This window comes from Misgurnus anguillicaudatus, chromosome 2 (assembly GCF_027580225.2).
Source record: "Misgurnus anguillicaudatus chromosome 2, ASM2758022v2, whole genome shotgun sequence".
NCBI lineage: Eukaryota > Metazoa > Chordata > Actinopteri > Cypriniformes > Cobitidae > Misgurnus > Misgurnus anguillicaudatus.
This window is the reverse complement of record NC_073338.2, coordinates 4,742,758-4,769,500: the sequence shown is the minus strand read 5'-3', so window position 1 is coordinate 4,769,500 and position 26,743 is coordinate 4,742,758. Positions and strand designations below refer to the sequence as shown.

General features: G+C 42.1%; 1 protein-coding gene and 6 non-coding genes across 8 annotated transcripts; 4 read left to right on the top strand and 3 right to left on the bottom strand.

Annotated features, from left to right (window-relative positions):
• Positions 1 to 1,446: 1,446 nt before the first annotated feature.
• On the bottom strand, positions 1,447 to 1,558 carry trnal-caa (transfer RNA leucine (anticodon CAA)). Its single transcript has 2 exons — positions 1,521 to 1,558; positions 1,447 to 1,492 (listed from the first exon to the last, which is right to left on the bottom strand). It is a non-coding gene; the product is annotated as a tRNA-Leu (tRNA).
• Positions 1,559 to 1,702: 144 nt separating this feature from the next.
• trnar-ccu (transfer RNA arginine (anticodon CCU)) lies at positions 1,703 to 1,775 on the top strand. The gene has a single exon. It is a non-coding gene; the product is annotated as a tRNA-Arg (tRNA).
• A 1,490-nt stretch (positions 1,776 to 3,265) lies between these two features.
• On the bottom strand, positions 3,266 to 3,377 carry trnal-caa (transfer RNA leucine (anticodon CAA)). The gene is made up of 2 exons: positions 3,340 to 3,377; positions 3,266 to 3,311 (listed from the first exon to the last, which is right to left on the bottom strand). It is a non-coding gene; the product is annotated as a tRNA-Leu (tRNA).
• Positions 3,378 to 3,521: 144 nt separating this feature from the next.
• Positions 3,522 to 3,594, top strand: trnar-ccu (transfer RNA arginine (anticodon CCU)). The gene has a single exon. It is a non-coding gene; the product is annotated as a tRNA-Arg (tRNA).
• A 2,243-nt stretch (positions 3,595 to 5,837) lies between these two features.
• trnal-caa (transfer RNA leucine (anticodon CAA)) lies at positions 5,838 to 5,949 on the bottom strand. Its single transcript has 2 exons — positions 5,912 to 5,949; positions 5,838 to 5,883 (listed from the first exon to the last, which is right to left on the bottom strand). It is a non-coding gene; the product is annotated as a tRNA-Leu (tRNA).
• Positions 5,950 to 6,093: 144 nt separating this feature from the next.
• On the top strand, positions 6,094 to 6,166 carry trnar-ccu (transfer RNA arginine (anticodon CCU)). The gene has a single exon. It is a non-coding gene; the product is annotated as a tRNA-Arg (tRNA).
• An 11,182-nt stretch (positions 6,167 to 17,348) lies between these two features.
• Positions 17,349 to 26,094, top strand: sugp1 (SURP and G patch domain containing 1). 2 transcript variants are annotated; one of them, XM_055201185.2, is made up of 14 exons: positions 17,349 to 17,501; positions 17,775 to 17,916; positions 17,994 to 18,124; positions 18,613 to 18,861; positions 19,371 to 19,494; positions 20,587 to 20,675; positions 21,180 to 21,291; positions 21,371 to 21,597; positions 22,064 to 22,170; positions 24,353 to 24,530; positions 24,662 to 24,768; positions 24,897 to 25,042; positions 25,252 to 25,381; positions 25,642 to 26,094. In XM_055201185.2, the coding sequence occupies exons 1-14, from the start codon at positions 17,483 to 17,485 to the stop codon at positions 25,666 to 25,668; spliced, it is 1,788 nt and encodes a 595-aa protein (XP_055057160.2). In that variant the 5' UTR covers positions 17,349 to 17,482; the 3' UTR covers positions 25,669 to 26,094. The 2 variants fall into 2 exon arrangements, with proteins under 2 accessions (XP_055057160.2, XP_055057159.2); XM_055201184.2 differs by having other exon boundaries at positions 21,168 to 21,291.
• The last annotated feature ends 649 nt before the right edge of the window (positions 26,095 to 26,743 follow it).

Genomic DNA, 26,743 nt, shown 5'->3' with positions numbered 1-26,743 from the left:
GGACGACATTTATTTTTGACGGGGAGAGTGTGGTGGGTTAAAAAATTTAAAAAATAAATAAAATATGCAAAGGAAAAGTGACAATAAAACTAATAATAATTAGTGTCATCAGAATATGTTGTTATCATTGGAAAATTAATTGAATGTCCTTAATGCATACTGTTTGTGATGTTGGCGATTGGTATCCCTAGCCTATTGATGATCGATCATTTGATTATTTTTGCCTGGGGACTTTCACCTGTAGGGGGAGGGGGCGCGCTGCTCAGACAATACAGAGACTCAGATGATGTTGCAGCAGCTCCGTGTCCTGTGTCTTTTATTGACTCTTTATCTCCCCTAACCAGGTATGAGATGAGTAATTGTAATTAAATACACTTTATATACGTAAAAGCTGTGGTAAATGGCAAGTGTCATTGTGTAAAGTGTAGTAATTGTTTAAATATACGTGTCTAAAAGTTCGTTTAAGTTAACCGCGTGTGTGTCACGTGTATCACTGATGAAAGTTAAACTGATTTCAGAGACCATATGGTAATATAAATGTGAAAAACGGAGTATATAAATGTGAAACTCAATGTAAACTAATATCATATTGGTGTTTGAGAACTAATTTAACAGTTAGGTTACAGATGACAGTGCTTTAAGAAAAGTAATCTGTTGGTTCATAGGAGAAAGTGTAATATGTGTTTGTGTGTGTAATATGTGTGTTTGGCTTACATGTTATAATTCTTGAGCTATGGTAAATGGTACATATGTTTAAAATGTTGAGACAAAGTACTATATGTGAATATTATATGCCACATACAGCACATAGCATTATTAATGTTTGTTGTAATTCAAGTTTCTATTGAAATTATTTGATTAATTTGTGGAAAGAGTACCTGTTCAGAAGCTGTATGTGAGTAATTCTGTTTTCTTTCTGTATATGGTGTTTTCTCTAAACAGATAATCTGTTGTTATATATCTTTCATTGATATATGAGAATGCATAAATATTTGCATTAATGTCAGACAATACAGAGACTCAGATGATGTTGCAGCAGCTCCGTGTCCTGTGTCTTTTATTGACTCTTTATCTCCCCTAACCAGGCGGTCAGGGTGCTACATACGCGTGCTTTCTATGGGTACATTCGTTTTCATGAATCACACGTGCGCGCTTTTGAGAAAGGGGCCTGATCATCAATGCCATGGATGTGGGACATTTCTAGGAGAGAGTCTGAAATTGGCACATTCAGATCCACCCATTGCCAAAGTGATGTTAATGAAAGAATTTATTCAGAGCATGTTGTGGGAAATGAGATTCCTTCCTAGGAGAAACTTTGAAATTGGCCCTTTCAGATATTCCAACTGATGACAGTGCTTACATTTGAAAACTTGTTGTGAATGAGATTTGCACCAAGGCATCCAGAGGGAGAACTATGATAGTTTCAATGCCTCGCCAAAAACCTTTTGTCAGAAGTGGGATTTGAACCCACGCCTCAATTGGGAGACCAGAAACCTCACACACTGAGAAGGTCGAACACCCTTGAGTCTGGCGCTTTAGACCGCTCAGCCATTCTGACACAGCGCTAAGGGCCCAAGGCAGATGTTACCGTGTCCAAAGTCATGTCAGTTCTCTGTTCTCCCAACATGTCATGCAATCCATTGTAGCATGTCTGTGTATGTTGATGGTCCAACAGAACATGGTCCATGTGCGTGACCCCCAAGCCCCAGTGGCCTAATGGATAAGGCACTGGCCTCCTAAGCCAGGGATTGTGGGTTCGAGTCCCATCTGAGGTGCGCTTCAGCAGAGTGGCGCAGCGGAAGCGTGCTGGGCCCATAACCCAGAGGTCGATGGATCGAAACCGTCCTCTGCTAAGAGCCCTTTTCTTGAAGGCTTGCATGGCTCCGGCTCTGAGGAAAGGCTGGCAGGACGTTATGCCGTTTCACCATGATTGGAAAGGCAGCTGTACTTTATTTCTTAATTACAAGTTTATTCAAGACACCTGAATCCTTGGCATGGTGCCAACGTTCTTCATCAGAGTGGCCTGCTATGCCAGGGACTGTAGGTTGAGTCGTGCCCGGGCTGCGTACGAGCAGAGTGGCGCAGCGGAAGCGTGCTGGGCCCATAACCCAGAGGTCGATGGATCGAAACCATCCTCTGCTAGGAGTCCTTTAATTGAAAGCCTGCATGGCTCCGGCTCTGAGAAAACGCTGACAAAACATTACGTCGTTTCACCACGAGTTCTCGTCTTTGGAAAGGCAGCTGTACCTTGTTTCTTAATTACGAGTTTATTCAAGACACCTGAATCCTTGGCATGATGCCAACATTCTACATCAGTGTGGCCTCCTAGGTTAGGGACGGTAGGTGGAGTCGCGCCCGGTGCACGTGTAAGCAGAGTGGCGCAGCGGAAGCGTGCTGGGCCCATAACCCAGAGGTCGATGGATCGAAACCATCCTCTGCTAGGAGTCCTTTAGTTAAAAGCCTGCATGGCTCTGAGAAAACGCTGACAAGACATTACGTCGTTTCACCATGAGTCCTCATCTTTGCAAAGGCGGCTGTGCTTTTTTTCTTAATTACAAGCCTATTCAAGACACCTGGAGCCTCATTTATAAAGCGCGCGTACGCACAGATTTGATCGTAAAGTGTGCGTCCCCAAAATCCACGGCAAAGGCCATATTTATTAAAACTGTCTTTGACGTGGAAAAGTGCCTAGCGCCATGTCAGGGTCTGAGCAGACGCACGAGCTTTTGCTTGTCCGATCGCTGTAGGTTTTTGGAAATATAAGCCATTTTTGCTGCTCTAAAAGGATTTAAACACTGACAGGCGCTCTTTTATATGTCAGTGGCATTAATTAGGCATCGATTAAAATTCCGCAACTGTTCAGCTGCGCACAATTTCAAGCTCATTTGCGATTTATAGATTTCACGTCTGAAAGTGAGGCGTACGCGTGCTTTCTATGGGTACATTCGTTTTCATGAATCACACGTGCGCGCTTTTGAGAAAGGGGCCTGATCATCAATGCCATGGATGTGGGACATTTCTAGGAGAGAGTCTGAAATTGGCACATTCAGATAAACCCATTGCCAAAGTGATGTTAATGAAAGAATTTATTCAGAGCATGTTGTGGGAAATGAGATTCCTTCCTAGGAGAAACTTTGAAATTGGCCCTTTCAGATATTCCAACTGATGACAGTGCTTACATTTGAAAACTTGTTGTGAATGAGATTTGCACCAAGGCATCCAGAGGGAGAACTATGATAGTTTCAATGCCTCGCCAAAAACCTTTTGTCAGAAGTGGGATTTGAACCCACGCCTCCATTGGGAGACCAGAAACCTCACCAACTGAGAAGGTCGAACACCCTTGAGTCTGGCGCCTTAGACCGCTCGGCCATTCTGACACGGCGCTAACGGCCCAAGGCAGATGTTACCGTGTCCAAAGTCATGTCAGTTCTCTGTTCTCCCAACATGTCATGCAATCCATTGTAGCATGTCTGTGTATGTTGATGGTCCAACAGAACATGGTCCATGTGCGTGACCCCCAAGCCCCAGAGGCCTAATGGATAAGGCACTGGCCTCCTAAGCCAGGGATTGTGGGTTCGAGTCCCATCTGGGGTGCGCTTCAGCAGAGTGGCGCAGCGGAAGCGTGCTGGGCCCATAACCCAGAGGTCGATGGATCGAAACCGTCCTCTGCTAAGAGGCCTTTTCTTGAAGGCTTGCATGGCTCCGGCTCTGAGGAAAGGCTGGCAGGACGTTATGCCGTTTCACCATGATTGGAAAGGCAGCTGTACTTTATTTCTTAATTACAAGTTTATTCAAGACACCTGAATCCTTGGCATGGTGCCAACGTTCTTCATCAGAGTGGCCTGCTATGCCAGGGACTGTAGGTTGAGTCGTGCCCGGGCTGCGTTCGAGCAGAGTGGCGCAGCGGAAGCGTGCTGGGCCCATAACCCAGAGGTCGATGGATCGAAACCATCCTCTGCTAGGAGTCCTTTAATTAAAAGCCTGCATGGCTCCGGCTCTGAGAAAACGCTGACAAAACATTACGTCGTTTCACCACGAGTCGTTAGGTGTGTTCGACATCGACTGCGGCTGGATGTAACCGATCGGTGAGATTAGCCGCGTGCAGGCGAGGAGGAGCTGAAAACGGAGACGTGAAGTCGGACGCGCTGTGGTTCCTGTAGTTTGCTGCATTTACGTCAGGCATGGCTGATCACGTGCCGTTTGCTTGCTTTATCGCAATAAACATGATTTGTAAGATGTAAACTACATAAAAAGTGAATTATACTGTTTTGAAAGTCCGTGTATGAGCATGAGGGGAACTGAAGAGGCTTACAGCATCTGTTTTTACAAGAATAAAGTTTAACAAAAGCATATATTATTTAAATACCAATGTAGTGGGGTCTACGTTTTTTCATTTCTATTTCCATTTTATTTTGATGAAGATGATACAATATAACATCGCGACTACATGAAAAGAGCTTTAACTGTTATAAAAATACAGATTTGTGAGCATTTGTGGAACTGAGAGGGCGTGAAAATAAGCACGAAACACACGTGATTGTTGTCATGTGGTGAATCCGACCAATGGTGAAACAGCTGTGTCGTCATTACAGCCCGTGCAGCTCCTCTTCGGGAACTGCGCTGGCTAACTCAGGCGGCTGATCTCGAATCGCTCTCGTGGTACTTAAAAACCATATGACGCAGTCACGTGCCTGCAGCGCCAGCTTAAGTCGGACAAAAATACTAACCGGAATGCACTGCTTCAAGTCAGCCACCGATCGGTCTGCGCAGCGCCGCATGAAGTCGAACACACCTCTTGTCTTTGGAAAGGCAGCTGTACCTTGTTTCTTAATTACGAGTTTATTCAAGACACCTGAATCCTTGGCATGATGCCAACATTCTACATCAGTGTGGCCTCCTAGGCTAGGGACGGTAGGTGGAGTCGCGCCCGGGGCACGTGTAAGCAGAGTGGCGCAGCGGAAGCGTGCTGGGCCCATAACCCAGAGGTCGATGGATCGAAACCATCCTCTGCTAGGAGTCCTTTAGTTAAAAGCCTGCATGGCTCTGAGAAAACGCTGACAAGACATTACGTCGTTTCACCATGAGTCCTCATCTTTGCAAAGGCGGCTGTGCTTTTTTTCTTAATTACAAGCCTATTCAAGACACCTGGAGCCTCATTTATAAAGCGCGCGTACGCACAGATTTGATCGTAAAGTGTGCGTCCCCAAAATCCACGGCAAAGGCCATATTTATTAAAACTGTCTTTGACGTGGAAAAGTGCCCAGCGCCATGTCAGGGTCTGAGCAGACGCACGCGCTTTTGCTTGTCCGATCGCTGTAGGTTTTTGGAAATATAAGCCATTTTTGCTGCTCTAAAAGCATTTAAACACTGACAGGCGCTCTTTTATATGTCATTGGCATTAATTAGGCATCGATTAAAATTCCGCAACTGTTCAGCTGCGCACAATTTCAAGCTCATTTGCGATTTATAGATTTCACGTCTGAAAGTGAGGCGTACGCGTGCTTTCTATGGGTACATTCGTTTTCATGAATCACACGTGCGCGCTTTTGAGAAAGGGGCCTGATCATCAATGCCATGGATGTGGGACATTTCTAGGAGAGAGTCTGAAATTGGCACATTCAGATCCACCCATTGCCAAAGTGATGTTAATGAAAGAATTTATTCAGAGCATGTTGTGGGAAATGAGATTCCTTCCTAGGAGAAACTTTGAAATTGGCCCTTTCAGATATTCCAACTGATGACAGTGCTTACATTTGAAAACTTGTTGTGAATGAGATTTGCACCAAGGCATCCAGAGGGAGAACTATGATAGTTTCAATGCCTCGCCAAAATCCTTTTGTCAGAAGTGGGATTTGAACCCACGCCTCCATTGGGAGACCAGAAACCTCACAAACTGAGAAGGTTGAACACCCTTGAGTCTGGCGCCTTAGACCGCTCGGCCATTCTGACACGGCGCTAACGGCCCAAGGCAGATGTTACCGTGTCCAAAGTCATGTCAGTTCTCTGTTCTCCCAACATGTCATGCAATCCATTGTAGCATGTCTGTGTATGTTGATGGTCCAACAGAACATGGTCCATGTGTGTGACCCCCAAGCCCCAGTGGCCTAATGGATAAGGCACTGGCCTCCTAAGCCAGGAATTGTGGGTTCAAGTCCCATCTGGGGTGCGCTTCAGCAGAGTGGCGCAGTGGAAGCGTGCTGGGCCCATAACCCAGAGGTTGATGGATCGAAACCATCCTCTGCTAAGAGGCCTTTTCTTGAAGGCTTGCATTGCTCCGGCTCTGAGGAAAGGCTGGCAGGACGTTATGCCATTTCACCATGATTGGAAAGGCAGCTGTACTTTATTTCTTAATTACAAGTTTATTCAAGACACCTGAATCCTTGGCATGGTGCCAACGTTCTTCATCAGAGTGGCCTGCTATGCCAGGGACTGTAGGTTGAGTCGTGCACGGGCTGCGTTCGAGCAGAGTGGCGCAGCGGAAGCGTGCTGGGCCCATAACCCAGAGGTTGATGGATCGAAACCATCCTCTGCTAGGAGTCCTTTAATTAAAAGCCTGCATGGCTCTGAGAAAACGCTGACAAAACATTACGTCGTTTCACCATGAGTCCTCGTCTTTGGAAAGGCAGCTGTACCTTGTTTCTTAATTACGAGTTTATTCAAGACACCTGAATCCTTGGCATGATGCCAACATTTTACATCAGTGTGGCCTCCTAGGCTAGGGATGGTAGGTGGACTTCTCAGAAGTTCACTCAGCTAGGTGAACTTTTCAGCTTGTTAGGGAAACATTCTGGAAGGAGGCTGATGAGTTGGTTCAGGTGTTTTAAATAAGGCTACATCTAAAACTTTCTGGAAGGGGGTCCTCCAGGACCAGGGTTGAAGAACACTGATGCAGAGGTGTGGACTCGAGTCATGTGACTTGGACTTGAGTCAGACTCGAGTCATGAATTTGATGACTTCAGACTCGACTCGACAAAATGTACAAAGACTTGCAACTCGACTTGGACTTGAACATCAATGACTCGTGACTTCACTTGGACTTGCGCCTTATGACTCGAGAAGACTTGCTACTTCACACGAAAACCTGGGGATTTTTTTTTCACACGGCCGCGCCGCTCTCAGTGTATCTGCATCTGTGAAAAAAATGTGCACAACCTGCATGCAGAGAGCACGCGCGCTGCCTGCACGACAGCCAATCACTGTAGTCCTACGTTGGTTTGGATGTTGGGACCGTACCAGCAGTACAGCTCAGCAGTGGTGTAGTCTACGTGATACGTAGGTACACGCCTATACACACTAGAATTGTCAAGGAATTCCGTATACCCACTAAAAATAGCGCGAGGATGCGTAACAGCATGGTTTTGTGACATTTCAAACTTTTAGTCATAGTGAAGCACTGACCAGCATGCTACACTTGCTACTTTAGCGGGTTGAAATACATATACATATTAGGCTATATATTTGGTGTGTTTGACTTCCTGCCGACTGCGCGATCCGATCGGCATATGATATTACTATAGCGGCGCGAAAGTGACTGGGGAGCAGACCGATGTGGCACCAGAAGAACCCACAGGCGAGTGACAGCAAAGTACCGCGAGAGCGATTCCAGTTATTACATGGAGAAATCTGCTTTGAATCGCTCTCGCGGTACTTTGACATCACCAAGAGGTCTGCTTAGCGCCAAATGAAGTCAACCTGCAGTGTAGCTGCTCACGCGACACTGTAAACAAACAATCCATGGCTGTGTCCCAATTCAAAGGCTGCGACCTTCTAAGGACGTATTTTAAGACCGATTGCGTCACAGCAGTGCGACTTGAGGCTGGTAAGGACGTCCCAATTCAAAGGATGCTTAGAATGAAGCCTCAAAATGCGTCCTCATTTCTCCGCGGTGTTAAAAATAGAACGAATGGATCCTTAACAGCCGAGGATATCCCAAGATTCATTGCGCTTCTGCAACGGCTGCATATAACGGCTGGATATTCTAAAATAAACAATTAAAACCTTCATTAAATAAAAGTGTGTATTTATCAAAATTTTTCTTTTCACTGTTTTAGTATTATAAGTTATGTTTTGTGTTAATATTATTATTTTTATGATGCATATATTTCTAAGGTTGATTAATTTAATATACTGTTGAATAGTTTAATCTACATCAACGTGTCATATTTTCTAAACTAAATAAATATTTTTCTGATTTTGTATTTATTTTAATAAGGCAAACGTTTCCGCTATGTCCTGCTGACAGTCGCGTGCAGCAGGTGACGCCAATTATGGGTCGTCCGAAGGTTAGACCGTCTCATTTCAGTTCTCTTCGCGAACTTCAGAGGCTGCCACCTTGAAAGACCGAGTGCTCATCTTTAAGGTCCCATGCTCATAAGGTCGCAGCCCTTGAATTGGGACACAGCTCATGTGAAGTGAACGAGTGCTGCAACATAAAATCCGGAGAGTTAACAACGCACATGTGAGTAAACAACATTTAAATCATCAGTCCAGTTTATTACTTTATCTGGAGGTAAGGCTCCAAATGCAATAAAATAAGCCGGTGTTTATGTCCTGATGGTTTTTAGCTGCCTTCAGCATGTTTGCTTGTGCTTCACAGTGTTAAACTTTCCTTCTCTGTGTTCATTTATATATCTACGTTCAAGATGTATATGATCTTTAACTTCTGTTTGGTTTGGGTGTCTAATATTAGGCAATATGATAATCTTGTAACGATAATTAAGTAAAAGCCTATTTTCATTTTTAGACAATGCTTGTATTATATGCAAATAAGCTTTTTATATCAATGACTATGCAAATTAGAGTTAATTCATGGTCATCTTAAATGTGCATTAAATAAAAACATTTACACCATTAAATTACACATGGTAATGTTATCAATAGTTGTCAGATAATAGCTATTGAAAGAGTGGATTTTTTTCTCCTTCAATGCATGTGTTAGCCATGGTTTGAAGATTGTAAACAGTTTATTTAATTTTAATTAACAGTTGAGTAGCTTTTGGCCCTGAGTTAGATGTTAATTAACACTAAACTAGTCTAAAAATCAGTCCAGTTTCCCCAGCTGTAAATGCAAATTGGCTATTAAAGTCTTTTTTTCTCTTATAATAAACTGACATGTTCATACACATTCAGTTTATGTGTTTATGAGTAAACTTTCAGAATGCTCTCAGTTACATGAATATCTAAACTGTATGCATCTGTGAGTGTAGTGGTGGATATGGGGTGTCGCGCTGGGACGAGTGAGCATAAGGGTCAAAGGGAAAACAAAAATCTAAACTACTGTCACACCCAGGGGCTGGCTGCTACTGGCTAAAGCCACGCCCCTTCTCAACTTCCACCTCGAGGAGGTCCCCAAAACCAACCCAATGACCAGACAACAACGAGGACAGGTAAGTATAAAATAATCTTTATTTATTAAATATTTAAAATGTACTGGGGAAATGGGGAAAGGGAAATTAAAACTAGTATCTGGCTCTGCCCTCCAGGTGGGCCACGGCCAAGAGAATGACAGGGAGAAAGGGGGCAACGGGGGTCCAAGGCACTATAGACCAGGGTGTGAGACTCAGGCTCCTGCCTGGTCTCTGCTGTCCGTGGCGCCCTCCTTTTTCCTGGAGGCAGAAATCAAAACAATGTGGGTGTTGGAAGTAATGTCCTGTTTGCGTACCTGGGCTTACTTCGTGGGGACTTCTCCCTCGTGCTCGCACAGTTCTTGTCGTGTCGCTCACTCTTCCTCTCTATTTCTCCACAGGCAGCAGCTGGGACACAGAGGCACAGTTAAGTTGACTGGGTTTGTTCTCACCTCTTCACTGACGACAGCTCATGGTAAGTACAGGCTTCGCTTAGTTCCTTCTTGTGTTATTCACTCTCTCTCTTTCTCTCTCCACAGGTGGTGACTGGGACACAAAGGTGCAGTTAATTCAATTCGTATGGCTCTCACCTCTCTGCTGGCCACAGCGTACCGTAAGTACAGGTTTCACTCGGTTCCTTCTCGTGTTATTCACTCTCTCTCTTTCTCTCTCCACAGGTGGTGACTGGGACACAAAGGTGCAGTTAATTCAATTCGTATGGCTCTCACCTCTCTGCTGGACACAGCGTACCGTAAGTACAGGTTTCACTCGGTTCCTTTTCGTGGCACTCACTCACGTGCCGATCGGGTACAGTGCGTTCTCCGTCTCTGTCAATCAACGGGCTCAAAGAGGTTGGTATATAAATTTTAGCAAAGGTGGCGGACTTACGACAATTTGTGATGTGTCAGATGGGGTAAGCAGTTCCTACGTGGCGTCGGGGGCGAACCCTCTCGACTGGCTCGATGGTTACAGAGGGGTGGAACGTCACACCGTCTCACCGGGCCGAGCGCTGCCCTCTCCTCGCTACCGTCAGGCGATCGAACACTGGACAGGGGCCCCCCTTTGTAGAGGCCTCGGGACGGTGGAATTCCTACACCTTTCTCTCTGCAACAGCAATAACTATACAGTTGAAAGCATCAACAATGCTAGCCCCTGATCGTACTCGCACATCTGCAAATCCTTCTGTTCTTTACCGCCACTCTCCAAATCCACCCAATGTCTAGACGGGGGAAAATCGTTCCGAGGCACCGTACTGTTGCCTTAGACCTGGAGCACACTCACACCATATGCTGTACTAAATTATTCTAGGACCGGCAGCCTCTTCGTCCTCCCTCGACGAAGTGTGTGAAGGTGGGGGTTTATCTGACAAGACACACAGTAATGCACAGCAATCCACAGCAATATACAGCACCACGTCAAAATAAAGGTTTCCACAGCACAAGGACTCACCCACCACACTCAAGTGTACACAAGGGACACCCGTCTTCCTCCACTTCGCTTAGATCGGATCTGGCGATGAAATATACAGCCTAGTTGGTAGTATCGTCGTTGTGACTGCTTCAGTATGTATTCCTTCGGCTCACCCACCACGCTATCTTAGGGGTAGGGCCGCCCTCCTTCTCCTGGAGGTATCTAACACAAAGGCAGATCAATATACAATGCGTTTCCAATTTAATCTGGGTACTCACATCAACGCAGTTCTCAATTCCTTTTCACTTTGTCTCCGTTTGCAATATATTCCATTCCCGTTTCCCTTTAAGGTTCACGATGTCTTCACCACCATACAACTTCAGCCTGCGAGAGAGAGAGTTTAGACAGCCACCAGCAACGCACCAGACGAGCACACCACAGCGCTTCAACACACCAAAAAGCTTCCCAAACTGTGATTAAACTTGGTCTTAAGTACTGCCCCGTTTAGCGTGTCCTCCAAACACCAACCGCTCTTCATAACTAGGCACAGGTGCACCCAATTCGGCGATTTTCCCTCTTACGGCGCTACCGGAAGTTCCGGTGTTCTGCTTTTCCGGTCCGGGCGGAAACACTTCCGGGCGGAACCAAACTTTCCCAACTTTGGTTCTGCCCCCTAAAAGATCGTCACCTTGTGACACTACACCACTGCAGCTAAGTCACTACATTGACATGGCAGAAGGACAGTATGCCCTTTTGTTCTGGGCACTCTTCCTTCACTCTTTCAAGTAGCCATCCGAGTCTTGGCAGTGCCTGCTTCTAGTTCTCCAGTGGAGCGAGTTTTCAGCCATGGTGGCATCATTCTGCGTCCCTATCACGCACAAATGACTGACAGACTTTTGGCCAATTTGATCTTTTGCGAATGCAATGCAGTATAGGGGCCTCCCTCCACCTGTCCACAGCACGCATTTTATTTCTATGGTAAGAGGACTTGAAATGACTCGAAAGTAAAATGGTAGGACTTTGGACTCGACTTGAGACTTGTTGGCTTTGACTTGTGACTCGACTCGGGACTTGCCTCGTCTTTGACTCGACTTGACTCGGGACTCGAAAGCAAAGACTTGAGACTTACTTGTGACTTGCATAACAATGACTTTGGCCCACCTCTGCACTGATGTAAACAGATGAGTTACAAAACATTTCACCCCCCTCACAGTTGTCATGAAGAGCAGAATTAGCTATACAGGCCAAAAACATTTTTTGTATCAGGCTGTAAACAATAACATATTATTTTCTACTGTAAAGTTGGGCATTTTAACATGGAGGTCTATGGGAATTGACTCCCTTTTTGAGCCAGCCTCAAGCGGCCAGTCGATGAATTGCAGTTTAAGGGGCTGTCCACACGGAGACGCGTATCACTGCGCATACGTATAAATTTGTTATCGTTTTGGCGTTTCATCCACAGGGATCCGGCGTTTTGGGAGACTGAATCCGCTATTTTTTTGAAACCGGGTCCTAAAGTGGATAAATCTGAAATCGACACCCTTGCGGTTTCGTCTATACAGCCAATCCGTATATTTTGTGAAGCGAAAATGTCATCACATCATGTGTCGGAAGCGTCACACGTAACAGCAACAACAATAACGGCGGACTACGTGATTGTGTTCGTGCTACAGAAGCTACTAAAGCCTACTAGCTTTATTACAGCAAAATCTATTGCTTCTATGCAATTGTGGTGAGCAACAAGCGACAATGGACAACATCATACGTTGGTTATGCGCATGCTCAAAGTCTTCTTCTCCATGTATAGTGTATATCTGTGGCAGAATTACAGCACCCCACACTGGTCCGGCATATATACTACACCGCTTTCAGTCGGTTTCAGGGGTTTCGTTTTTACGGATTATTTTTTTAGAACAAGGAAAAAAAAAGATCGGATAGGGAATGCACCGGCTTCGTGTGGACATAGCCTAAATCACTTCAGTATTGGCTTCATCAGAGAGATCAGAAGGTTGCCCTTCGTGTAGAACCCTCCAAATTCACAAACGTATGACCAAGTATAAGAACAAATTCATAGGCATATGCACGTGTGTTTTGCTAGTTTCAACCGGGAGCAATTATACTTTCACGTTTAGCGTTTAATGTTTCACGTTTAAATAGCAAATGCATTTGTGCCCAATTTTGCGCCCATGGGCGTTCTGGTTTGAAAATGAGATGTGTTCAGACGCATTGTTGGCGCGTTGCTATTTTGAGGCAACTAAAATAGACTACGCCATTGACCAACAAAAACTTGGTCTAAAGTCAATGGTGCAATATTGTTTTTGTTATTTAATGAGAGCAATATTTACCTATAAACGGGACCACAACGCGCATTTGCTTATCACATGGATGCGCAGCAGCACATAAACATTTTCAAATATGAAAAATCAAAGGATTAAAATGTAAAAGATTATTATTGAGTCTCGACATAAATGAAGACCGATTAGAAGGCGTAAAGGCCAGCTTCACCTGTAGCCTGGTGGTAATTTAATGTTTTGCTTTAAAGCAACACCAAAGAGGTTTTTTTTACCTTAAAATAACTTTCCATAAAGTTTCAGTGGTTCATCCACACAAAACAGGGTGAATGGCACTTTCACATTCGCTTTGCAGCCCTCTATCGGCCAAAACCGCACTAAAGAAGTTTACCGTGGGGTAGTGGTCCTGTAGTTCGAGTGAAAACTACAAAAACTTGCTTTACGGCAGACCTACAATCCAATCAGAGCCAGCTATGCTGCAGTATTTACGACAGTGGTAATGAACAATTACGCTTCTAACCTGTAGGGGGAGCAAAGAGCAATAAGTCTTTAGTGTTGCTTGAAACAAATGCAAATATTGCATCTATTTTTAAATGGGTTTTTTTATGCTACCCCACGGATTTATTGCATATGATGACATTGTACCTGTGGATATGATGAGATGAGAACCGTTTTAAAGTAAAGCTTTTCAAAGCACTCACGGCGCTGTCCGAGTGCTGAAGGCTCTCCACATGTTTGTAATTTCTTAATCTCATGTTTGTTACAAATAAAAGTATTTTTAAAGTACAAACCTTTTGTTGCATTTTTGTAAATTATTTTTTGAGATAACACAGATCATGTAGACTATCCATTCATTTACAGCAGTGGTTCTCAAACTTTTTTGGCTGAAGTACCCCTTTATATGATTTTTTCAAGCCGAGTACCCCTTAACCAGACAACAACATTTAGCTTTAAAATACAGTGAAATGAGAGTGAGACAGTTATTATATCTGATGCCCCAGGGCAGGTTTATTGCTTATTAATATTCATCACGAAACTGGTGGTATTTTTTGAGGCTCTGGTTTGTTTTTTCTTTTTAGCATCCTGTTTTAAGAAGCCACCACTCCTAACTTAAATTATTTCGCGCAGACCCTGCTCCTGATTCTGGATAGGTCTCAATAAATACTGTTAATGATCTTAGTACTAAACATATTTTAACAATATAGAAAAGTATAAACTGCAAGCTACAAGTTAAATATGGCAGTATTAAAGATTAGTCTGCTGGCCTCTGCTACTGCAACTGGTTAGCGGTGTCAGGTTACAAATGAGTGTGCGTCAATTGAAGCACTGCAATGCGCTATTATCAGATTTGCACGCATGCAATTAAGCATACAGTTGAACAAATATGGCATAAAGATATATTTAAATAGATTGACATTCATATTAAATTGAAAATAAACCTTTGAATTATCGCTTTTGTGTGGATTACAGCTGCTTTCCCAAGGTTATTATGGAAGCTTTACCAAATAAAACTCAAACATATTTAGAACTCTGACAGATGTCACTTACTTGAATATATATATATATATAAAAACGCACAGCAACACCAAAAGAAAGTAAACTTTAGGTAACAGGAGCAGACTCTGTGTATCTCCGTTGCTGAAGCTGCTGAACTGAAACCTTAGCGCATGCGCCAGACAAGATCAACAGGTTGAACTCGCACATGCATTTTTTACAATGTGCTTTAAATTAAGGATTTTTTAATGCATCTTTGTGTAGTCCTAATGTCATATAAAAATACTATCATCATGATTTACTGATTTTATTGATTTATTCCTAAATTTCAGTTTTCACTTTCTCTCACGTACCCCCTGCAGTACCCCAAAGTGCCCCTTAGAGTACCCCCATTTGAGAACCACTGATTTACAGCAATTAAAAGCCTGCTGTTTTAATACCATAAAATAACAATTTCAATACAAATGAAAACACAATTTTTTAATATCAATCTTAAACTGGTGGTTTTCTTCCCCCACTTAGTTTTTCAGTTTACAAATTCTGCCATCTAAAAAGGAATTCGGCATGGCGCCATTGGTTTATTGCATGTTACGCCCAAAACACACCCATTACTCATAAGAATAGGAACAACCCTTTTAGGCCGGGCGCACAAACAATTTTCCCTTCATTAAATTGGCAAAAGTGGAATTGGACACACCCGTTTAGAACGTGAGCCGTGTGCTTTAGACAATGCGCTTAGATCTTTAAAAGAGGGCCCAAAGTGTGCGCATAAATATGAAAAAAGTACGCAATTATTATTAAATGAAACCCAATTTTTCATGTTGTATGCACATGATATCAGGAAGCAAGGTAATGTGCATGTGATGACGAGAGAGGTAACGTGCTGCATAATCAAGTTATCCCTCCCACTTTTTAATGTTTTTCTTTCACCGGAAAACAAGCAGGGGCCCGTTTCAATATGGAGGTTCAACCAACTCTGAGTTTAAACTTGAACTCTGAGTTGACTTACTCTGAGATGGGAAACTCTGAGTTTTCGGTTACAGAACAGCTGATCTGAGTTAGTTCAATTGACTCTGAGTAGGTTGACTCTGAGGTCCTGTCCCAAATGGCACACTCCGGACTTGTGGTCCTCCTCAGAGTCCACACTTTGATGACATCACGTAGTCCAGACTATAGGGACCCTTAATGCGAGTCCACGTGGGTGCAATGGGGTCGTATTTTGGGACAGACTCGAGCGTCACACCGGAAATAGGTAGAGAAGTTGCCCGTCAGTGCGAGCTCCTCCCTGCCATCGTCTGATTGGTCTGATTGCTTTTTCGCAAGGACTTCTGGGTTGGTAAAGTGCGCGAAGCCTGCTGCAGTGCGGGCTTCGCTGAAGACCGCATCAATGGGGCAAAGGAGGCGCTGATGAGCACACTTCAAAGCATAAAAATGACAGATGGGACACCCTACGGACTCGTGGACTAAGCGAGCACGCGCAATTTAAGGCCACGAGACCGAAAGTCCACATGAAGTGCGCCATTTGGGACAGGGCTAAAACCTGCTCCCGACCAGGTTAGGTTCACAGAGTAAGTTACCCCGGAAACAGAAGTTACATCTCCTTCTGAAACAGGCTTGACTTACCCCGGTGTCTCGGGTTCAACCTACCTCCCTTTTTGAAACAGAAAACTCAGAGTTTCCCTCATTTCAGGGTTAACAAACTCAGGGGCGGTTTCCCGGACAGGGATTAGACTTGTCCTAGACTAAAATAAATGCAAGAGCTGTCCAAACTGAAAACAACTTGCACTAATATATCTTAAACTACATCAGTGCCCTTTCATTTGCCTAAAATGTGCACAAGTAATGTTTTTAATAAGGCATGTTTGTTCAAACTAGTTATATTTCCTAAATAAACTGAGGCCTAGTCCTTGCTTAAACTAATCCCTGTCCGGGAAACCACCCCTCAGAGTTTGCACAACCACCTTTCTGAAACGGGCCCCAGATGAAAGATAAAACCATAACAATTACATGGCGCAGCATGCACAATCCAAAGTGAGATGGACATCAGAGATGTAAACAAGCAGTCCATTTGGATACCATTTGATAAGGTCAACTTTTTAAAATAATTTTCTCTGTCCGTGTTGCTTAATCCTTCTGATTTTCATCTTACTTCCGTTGCCAAAATGCGCGTGTATACGTTGCTACGTCATCAATTGTGTACAAATCTTCACATTTTTTTCATCATTTTTGTGGGCTCTCATATTTTGAAAATCTGATAAGATTTTAAATATATTATAGTGTGGCCCCAGCTTTAGCAAATGAGAAAAACTGCTGAAAAGTAACCGGAGGTTGTAATTTTACCTTATGACTGCAAGACGGTAGTGAACGTCGGTCTGATTTTACAGAAAGCCTTTGAAAATGCGCTCAGTTTACAAACAGAAACATAAATGACAGAAACTGTTTTTTATTATGAATGACCCAGAGAAGGTTGATGTTATGCAGGGTCATTTGAAAATCTGAGGGAGAAACGAAACTCCACAACATCAGTCACTTATAACTTCATTTTCTCAGACATTAAATAAATTAAAATAAATCTTTCTGAGAACTGATGTCTTTAAGGAATCTTACTCATTAAATTGAAAGAATATATGGTCTATCTATATAACTGGGCAAAATGTAAACTATCATTATTTTAGATGAATATTAGTTTAAAAAATATTGCTGTTTAGATAGACAAACAAAAAAAATGTCTATATGTTAAAGTGACAGTTTTCTGTTTTTGAAATTTTGGAGAATGGAAAAATAGAGAGGTTCTCTTCATTTACTGGACTGTAATATGCAGTGTGTAGTGTAGTGTGCGCCTCTGGCCGACAGGCGGCGAAACTTGCGGGGCGTTTTCAGTGTCGGAGTGCTTAAACAGCAGCAGCAGCAGAAGAAGACGCAGTTGTTAATAACATTAGCGCGATGGACTCCAACGATACAGGTATAAAAATACGCAAATTTTAAAGGTAGTTTCAGGCATTTAAACGCTGTTTTGTTTATTAATTATCAACTATTTTGTTTTACGTACATACGTAGATGTGTGTGTGTGTTAATAACGTTTAATGTTTGTTTTGCTGAGCGCTACGGTGCTAAACTGCACGAGCTGGATTAAACACATTCTCATGTTATTAGAGATTAATTGCGCGTTCATTACAACTTGGATTTAGGTTATTTCTCATCTCAGTTAAGATTGTTTTGTGTGTTATTGTCTCAGGTCGCGGGGGTTGGAAATCTCATCCGAACAGTAAGATGACTGTGATCATGAAGCAGGAGGAGCTGATCGCTCAGAAGAAAAGAGAGATAGAGGCCAAGCTGAAGGAAAAGAGGTCAAACCCAAGCCAGAACAAACCTATCAGGTGACTGTACAAACCACATGCACATGATCAGCAGCTCTTGAATGACATGCATAATCATATCTGTGTGTTTCTCTCAGTTCTCCCCCACCAGAGACATCTTCGTCGTCGTCATCATCATCATCATCATCATCAAATAAGTTTGTGAATGACGGCAGTTTCCTGCAGCAGTTTCTGAAGCTGCAGAAGGAGAAATCCACCACCGACGCAGGTGTGTTTGTTTTCAATGTCACTTCATCATGTAATCTTTTAAAGGGATAGTTCACCCAAAATGAAAATTGTGACGTCATTTACTCATCCTCATATTGTTTCAAACCTGTATGAATGTTATACTGAGCACAAAGGAAGATATTCTGAAGAATGGGCACCATTCACTTTTATAGTGCTCTTTTGTTTTACTATGGAAGTCAATGGTGCCCCAGATCTGCTTTGTTACAAACCTTCTTTAAAATATCTTCCATTGTGTTAAGCAGAACAAAGTAATTACAGATTTTGAACAATATGAGGGTAAATGATGACAGAATTTTCATTTTTGTATGAACTGTCCCTTAAAGATAAATCCAACAATAAGTAGGCGTTGCTCAGTGGGCTCACATATCAGTTGTACCTTTCAAAGTATTTAGATCTGATCACTTGCAACTGTGTGCTCTGTTGGCTGTACAAGTGTAATGTTGTGTGTGCTGATGTCACTTCCTCTAGGATCCCAAAGTCACTCGCATGTCCCCGCCCCCTGCAGTCAGGGCCAATCACCAAATGCAACACAGGCACCGAAAAAGAGCATCCTCATCGGGAAACGACCGGGTTTGGGCCTCAGCAGCATGATCAATCAGTTCAAGAACTATTCCCAGTCCAAACAATCGACACTTCCAGGAGTCCGTCCAAGTGTATTCAGCTCACCGGATGATGAAGATGATGAGCAGGATGATGAAAACTATCTGGAGGTCAAAGGTATCAGCCTCAATCTCAGCACGTTTTAGTCTGATGAAGAGCGTTTACCTCTTCTGCAGAGGTCTTCCTCCAGTCCTCAAAGATTACGGCACCTAAAAATAAACTTTTGTCATTACTCACATTTGATGTTGTTTTTAAACGTGAATGACTTTCTTCTCTACCTTATGTTTTATTATATCTAAATAATAAATCTTTATATTATATGTAATTTAAAAAAAGACTTATTATATCCTCATGTGAGGAGCAGGCAAGCATTTAATCTCGTCTGCTTTATTTGATTTTCTGTTTGCATTTGTTTTAATATGGCAGCTGATGTGAAACTCTTTGTTGATTGTGGCAAGTTTTTGAGTGTGTGTATCTGAAAAGATCCTGTATTATATGTGTAGTCAGTATACTCGTGTGATGTCGAACGATGGCTCACATTTAATAGATCTGCTTGTGGGCTGTATTATCAGTGTAGTCAGTGTTTGCGTTGTGGCATGTGTGGAGTTCTCATAGCCTGCTTAAAGTTTCCCCCCCAGAGGATGAAGACCTCTACCTCATCATCAATAAGATGGCCTCGTTTGTCGCTGAAGGAGGCAGAGAGCTGGAGAAGAAGGCCATGGAGGACTACAAGGACAATCCTATCTTTTCGTAGGTTTACAACTACAGTCTCACGGTTAATACACACTCACCTAAAGGATTATTAGGAACACCTGTCCAATTTCTCATTAATGCAATTATTTAATCAACCAATCACATGGCAGAAAATGCCTTGTTGATGCTAGAGGTCAGAGGAGAATGGGCCGAATGAATTAAGGTGATAGAAGAGCAACTTTACCTGAAATATCCACTTGTTACAACCGAGGTATGCAGCAAAGCATTTGTGAAGCCACAACACGCACAACCTTGAGGCAGATGGGCTACAACAGCAGAAGACCCCACCGGGTAGCACTCAACTTCACTACAAATAGGAAAAAGAGGCTACAATTTGCACGAGCTCACCAACATTGGACAGTTGAAGACTGGAAAAATGTTGCCTGGTCTGATGAGTCTCGATTTCTGTTGAGACATTCAGATGCTAGAGTCAGAATGAGAACATGGATCCATCATGCCTTGTTACCACTGTGCATGCTGCTGGTGGTGGTGTAATGTTGTGGGGGATGTTTTCTTGGCACACTTTAGGCCCCTTAGTGCCAATTGGGCATCGTTTAAATGCCACAGCCTATCTGAGCATTGTTTCTGACCATGTCCATTCCTTTATGACCACCATGTACTCATCCTCTGATGGCTACTTCCAGCAGGATAATGCACCATGTCACAAAGCTCCAATAATTTCAAATTGGTTTCTTGAACATGACAATGAGTTCACTGTACTAAAATGGCCCCCACAGTCACCAGATCTCAACCCAATAGAGCATCTTTGGGATGTGGTTGCCCTGGATATGCATCCCACAAATCTCCATCAACTGCAAGATGCTATCCTATCAATATGGGCCAACATATTTGTTGAATCAATGCCATGTAGAATTAAGGAGTTCTGAAGGCGGCTCAAACACAGTATTAGTATGGTGTTCCTAATAATCCTTTAGGTGAGTGTACAGTAGTCATTGTCATAGTTGGTTGAATCTCTTAAACATTTAAAGGACGTACGTCCAGGTCATACTTTATCACCGTATGTTAAGACAGAGATTATTTTTTGTTTTGCATAAGAGTTATCCTTGATGTATCTTCTGTGTCTCTTAGGTTCTTGTTTAATAAGGACACTAAGGACTATCTGTACTACAAGAAGAGAGTTGCTGAAATCAGACGAGATCAGTCTGCGCAGTCAGATGGTGAGAGCTCATCTTCAAACCGTTTTGATATAGAGATGGTCTTAAGTTGGAGCAAAGACATAAAACAATCAAATATTTTTGCAATAAAACCAAAAATTAGCTCTTGTTGTTTATGAAGAACAGTGGAAACGTGTCCGTGAGCCGAAATTAGAGCAGAACACCAATATGCCCTTTTCATTTGTGTCAACTCTTGTGTTTATGTGAGAAATCAGCCATCAACTGTGAACTATATAAAGGGATGTGAGAAGGTTTTTAAAATCCAAAAATGACACGCGCACCTTTCATTTAAGCAGGTTGAATCCTCTTCTCGATGCTAATGCGAATAAACGAATAATTATTGCATTACTATAAATGTTTGTTAGGCAAAAAATTACTCTCCCCTCTTCCCAAACCCTCGCTCCCTTTACCCCAGCGCTGTGTGGCCGCAGTTACACTCATAGTGGAGGTTTAGTAGTGTGAGTTCTGGTTCCAGTTCTGATAGACTGCTTAAAGTCTCCTCCTCAGTGGACGAAAGCACCAGGAAGGTGGCGGAGAAACTGGCGCGCTTTGTGGCCGACGGCGGTCCAGAGGCGGAGATCATGGCTGCTCAACAACACAGAGACAACCCAGCCTTCAAGTAAAAACATCTCTTTAATCTTATGATGAAGAAATGAATGTGTAGATGCTGAGCGTAATTTTTTTTTGTGTGTCTTTAGTTTTTTGTATGAGTATCAGAGTGCAGCGCATCGTTTCTACAAGGCTAAAGTGGATGAGTTTCGTCAAGCAGCAAGCGTCTCGGAGTCACAGGCGTCCAGTCGCCCCGCGGCCAAGAGGAAGAGGAAGAGCAGGTGGGGAGCTGAAGATGATAAAGTCCAGCTGCCCATTACTGCAGTCATCAGTCCTCAGATCTCAGTGGCTGAAAGCAGCTCTCCTGCACTATCTGGTACTTCAGCAAACGCACTTCTTTGACTGTTTTATTAAAAACATACACAAATACACTATATAAACATACAGAGCCCGTTTCAATAAGGAGGTTTGACTTTAAGATAAAACTTGAACTCTGATTGGGTTTGCCCTGAGAATTGATTACAGAACAGCTGATCTGAGTTTGTTCAAGCAACTCTATGTAAACTGACTCCGAGTTAAGCACATGTGCAAGTTACCCTGGAAACAGACTCTAAGTTACCTCTCCTTCTGAAACGGGCTTGACTTACTTACCCCGCTGTCTTTGGTTTGACGTACCTCTCATTCTTACATCAGAGTTTCCCTCATTTCAGTGTAACGTACTCAAAGTTTTCACTAAACCTCCTTTTTTGAAACAGGCCCCTGGTGTCTGTAGTGAAACTCATGCAAACATATCTGCTCTGACACACCAAGACTTATGTTGTATATGTGTGTGTTGTGTGTAGAACAGGAGCTCAACAGTCTGGGGTATAAGAAGGGAAAGCCAGTGGGTCTGGTGGGTGTGACCGAACTATCAGATGAGCAGAAGAAACAGCTCAAAGAGCAACAGGAAGTATGGACACACAGACACATACACTACAGATACACACAGTAACACAGAGATACACTAACTCAGACACACATGCAGTGAACATAGTGTTAATGCTAGCTGTATGCGTCATATTGCATTGGTACAATATACAAACCCCATTTCCAGAAAAGTTGTGACACTGAAATTTAAATAAAACACAGAAAACATATCAAGTGTTTCAACTGAGAAAACATCAAATTTTAAGAGAAAAATAAGGTACAGATGCAACACATCTTAAAGTTGGGACAGGTGCAAGAAAAGGCTGAAAAAGTGTTAAAATACTTAAAGAGCACCTATTGTCCTATTCATGTTTTTACATTTCCTTTGGGTGTAAGTGTGTATATGCAAAAGGTACAAACCCCAAAGAATTCCCCCCATTTGGACTCACAACCTGTAAGTTAACTCCTGTTAGCATTGTGATCAAATCTTTCATACATGGTAAGGAGCGTCACATTTCCGGCTGAGTTATTCAGACCAATCACAACGTACAGATTAGCTGGCCAATCAGGGACACAGAGCTTTTTCAAATCTGTGCATTTCAGGAATGGAGTGAAATCTAGAGTTACAAAAATGTAGGGTTTGTGGAAAATAATGTTTTTTTTAACCATAAACCACGCAAACACATTGTATTATATCAAGTACACAAAATAACTTTGTTTTTACCCATGAAAGTGGTGCACTTTAAAAAACAACTGCTGAATAAACATTTTTCACCATAAATGGGTTATTAAAAGAGTATCTTATGGAGCCTGAGTCTTTCAGAAGTGAAGATCTGACAAAAAACGGTATTACTTAAGGTAAAATGCAATGACTTTGAATCTCATCATCTACAGTACAAAATATCATCAAAATATTAAGAAAATCTGGAGGCAGGATTTTGACATGGGCTACAAAACAGCCATAAATGCTGGTTACGGTTTTTTACAGACGCTAGGACGCATTTCTCAATGCTTGGGTCGCTTATGCAAAACTCTTCACCCAGTTCTCATAACCAACTTTCAGCTTGGCAAAACCATTCATTTCACATTCAAAATGCACTACAACTACCAAAACACTTTATTCAGGTCTCAAATCAACTCATTCTTCCAGAACAGCAAAGGTTGACAGCCGACAAACACACTTTGTCACCCACAAAACAATGACCTAAAAAACACTAACAACATGTAGTATTATACAATCTTTTCTCTGTTTATAATTCACTACAATATATGTTACTAGAATGAATCAGACATGATGCAGAATTCTTCAATATTTTATGTAGTTTATTTTTATTTTTTGACACTGACTAATTCCAAAAGAGAAGAATTTGTATACACACCATCCACTGATACAGATACAATAGTAATGCTAATCTACTCTGTCTTCTCCATTTGGCCAATTGTTTTTATAGCATTTATTTTTAAGATTTAAAATATATTTCATTAAAATATTACTGTAGAAATGTAGCAAACTGCTGTCTTATTCAGTCATGTTATTGTTTTGAACATAAGTTTAACAGTTTTGAAAACAGTATGTAAGCATGTGCAAATTGACCTGTATGTATGTAGGAGTTTTGTCAGTTGTTGTTGAAATTTGAGAGATGTAGTTATTGAATGCATTTTGTGCCAAAGCAATGATAATTGATCCTCACATAGATTTCTGTTGTGCTCACTGTATGAAGAGTTTTGCAGGAGTGACCTAGGTGTTGAGGGGTGTGTCCTAGCGTCTGTAAAAAACTGTAATGCTCTATCACGCAAAATAGTGATATGTGAACAAAATCCAGAAATGCTGTTGTCTTTGGGCCAAATTTTATTTAAAAAGGACTGTTCTGTGTTTAGACAAATTGATTTTTTTATTTATTTTTTTGAAAACCATGAACACTACATCCTCTGTACTAAAAAGGAGAGGGAGCATCCGTATTGTTATCAGTGCTCTGTCAGACATGAATGGGACAACATTCCTCTCCCAAAATGATCACTGATCTTCTCAGTGCCCAGACGTATACAGACTGTTGTTAAAAGAAGAGAGGATACTAAACAGTGGTAAACATGGCCCTGTCCCAACTTTAAGACATCCTGCAGCAATCCTACCTTATTTTTTCTGGAAGTGGGGTTTGTACATGATATTACACAGAGTAAGTCGGTATTTGACTGCATGTATGGATGTGTGTGTGTGTGTGTATTAGATGCAGGAGATGTACGACATGATTATGAAGCACAAGCGAGCGATGCAGGATATGCAGCTGTTGTGGGAGAAGGCCATCAAGAACCATCAGCACGAGTATGACAGCGACGAGGAGCTTGATCCCGATGATGGAACCTGGGAACACAGACTGCGACACATGGAGATGGAGAAGACCAGAGGTCACGCAGCTTTCTGACTGTTTCTCTTGAGTCTGTTCTCGTAAAGATAATGAGTGAATTATTGTTATATGTCTCGCTTCACGCGAGTTCATTGTGCCATTTAACAAAAAATGTGTGTTGTCTTGGATCAGAGTGGGCGGAGCAGCTGACAGAGATGGGAAAAGGAAAGCATTTCATTGGTGATTTCCTGCCGCCTGAAGAGCTGGAGAAATTCATGGAGACGTTTAAAGCTCTGAAGGTGAGACCAGTCATACACGTCTGATGTTTCTGTGTTTTGTTAATGAGAAAGAAATGAAACGTGGCAGACTGAAAGACGTGTAGCCGGATAGAAAGTTAATGTGCAAAACGCATATCTGTGATGTGCAGGAGGGCAGAGATCCAGACTACTCGGAGTACAAAGAGTTCAAGCTGACCGTGGAGAACATCGGTTTCCAGATGTTGATGAAGATGGGTTGGAAAGAAGGTGAAGGTTTGGGCTCGGATGGGCAGGGCATCAAGAACCCTGTTAACAAGTGAGCATACGCACCAGCATCTTACATACACAGACGTTTTGTTAGTTGGGCAGCTATAGACATCTAACCAAGCAAGAGAAAACCTTAAGAGGAAAATCACTTTTGTGTTTTAACACATTTGAAATGCAATGAAATGAAGTTGAGCTTATGTAGCTGAAAGAGTAATTTAGTATAAAGACTGAGTGTTGGTGTGTGTTTGTGTATTTCAGAGGCACTACAGCTGTGGATGGCGCAGGGTTCGGTGTAGACAGACCGGCTGAACTGAGCAAAAGCGATGATGAATATGATGCTTTCCGTAAGAGAATGATGCTGGCCTACCGCTTCAGACCAAACCCTCTGGTGAGTCTCAATAATGGACATATTCAAACCTTTTAATCTTCCACAAGTGATGTTGAAAAAGATGCTTTCTGAAGTCTGAGACATTGCAAAAGGAAATGCTTTATATTTTACCCACATGAGTTAATAAGAAACTCTATCACATGGATCTGGGTCTTAATGTAAGAAGTCCCTACATCTTCCAAAACATCCGAGGAATTCAAACAAACATTACATTTCATGCACTAACAGAGAAATAAAGCGTCTCGTTTCTTTCTCAACAGAATAACCCGAGGAGGCCGTATTACTGAACGTAGCAGCCGGACCACCGAACACAACAACAACTTCTCCGGACTATCACTTTGACTTTGTCACTTTCCTCTAACAGCCTGAATGAAGTGCTTTATTTCACCAAGCATCACCATTTTTCTTTTCCTGACTGAAAAGTTTTAAAATAAGAGGTTGAATGTGGTTGTTACAGACCTAAGACTGTGTCTCTTTTCCTTTAAATACATTGCTTTTCTTACAGTATGTAGTTTCACGATCCTCCAATCTGTTGTATAATATTAAACCATTTTGTCTTGTTTTATCTATGAGCACAGATGGCTAATGAAAACTTTTAAATAGACAAAGTGTTCGGTTTACTGTAGGTCTGTTACAGTTTGGAAATTAAACTCGTAAGATCATCAGCAACTGCATTGTCACTTACTGTTGATCTATTAAATGTCTGATATTCAGCTTCCTCGGCCTATTTTTTTACACACAAATGTATCATAAATTCTGCCTGCTGTACCATTAATCTTTATATCACCCTCCAACATGGCTCTTAAGTTTATTATGATAATTAACGTTAATTTGTATAGCGCTTTTCGCAGTTTACATTGTTGCAAAGAAGCCTTCAATTATGACAAACCAAAGATAATATTTTTAAGTTAATTTGTCTGCCAAGATAAAGTGATTGACATGGTCACATTGTAGAGCCCTGCATACTGAAGATAGTCAGGCCAAATTTATTGCTATAGCATTAGTTTTTACAATGTTGGTATTTTACAATGGTATTATTGCATATTTTATTGTCCTCACTAATGCATTCGAGTACTTTTCTTCGATGGCTGAATAGAAATAATATAAGTTAGTGGAGATGTGTCCAGAAAAACAAGTGCTTTTTACAAAGCTTAATTTTAGACAACTTGCTGCAGTTGGGATGATGCCGTTTAATATTTGTAAGCTTATTGATGCTTTCCCAACTAATTTTCTGTTGCATGAGCATGGAATAATATTTTAGGCAAATGAAATAAAAGTATACCTATGAAATTTGAAATACTGCATTAAATAAAATAATTAATCGGCTTGTGCACTATTTTAAAGTCTGTTGTGACACACGTC

Excerpts from the sequence above, each read along its gene's own strand:
- sugp1 (XM_055201184.2), top strand. Across the intron at positions 21,292-21,370 it reads AGAGACAACCCAGCCTTCAA|TTTTTTGTATGAGTATCAGA; the intron begins GTAAAAACATCT and ends GTGTGTCTTTAG. Across the intron at positions 25,043-25,251 it reads ATCAAGAACCCTGTTAACAA|AGGCACTACAGCTGTGGATG; the intron begins GTGAGCATACGC and ends TGTGTATTTCAG.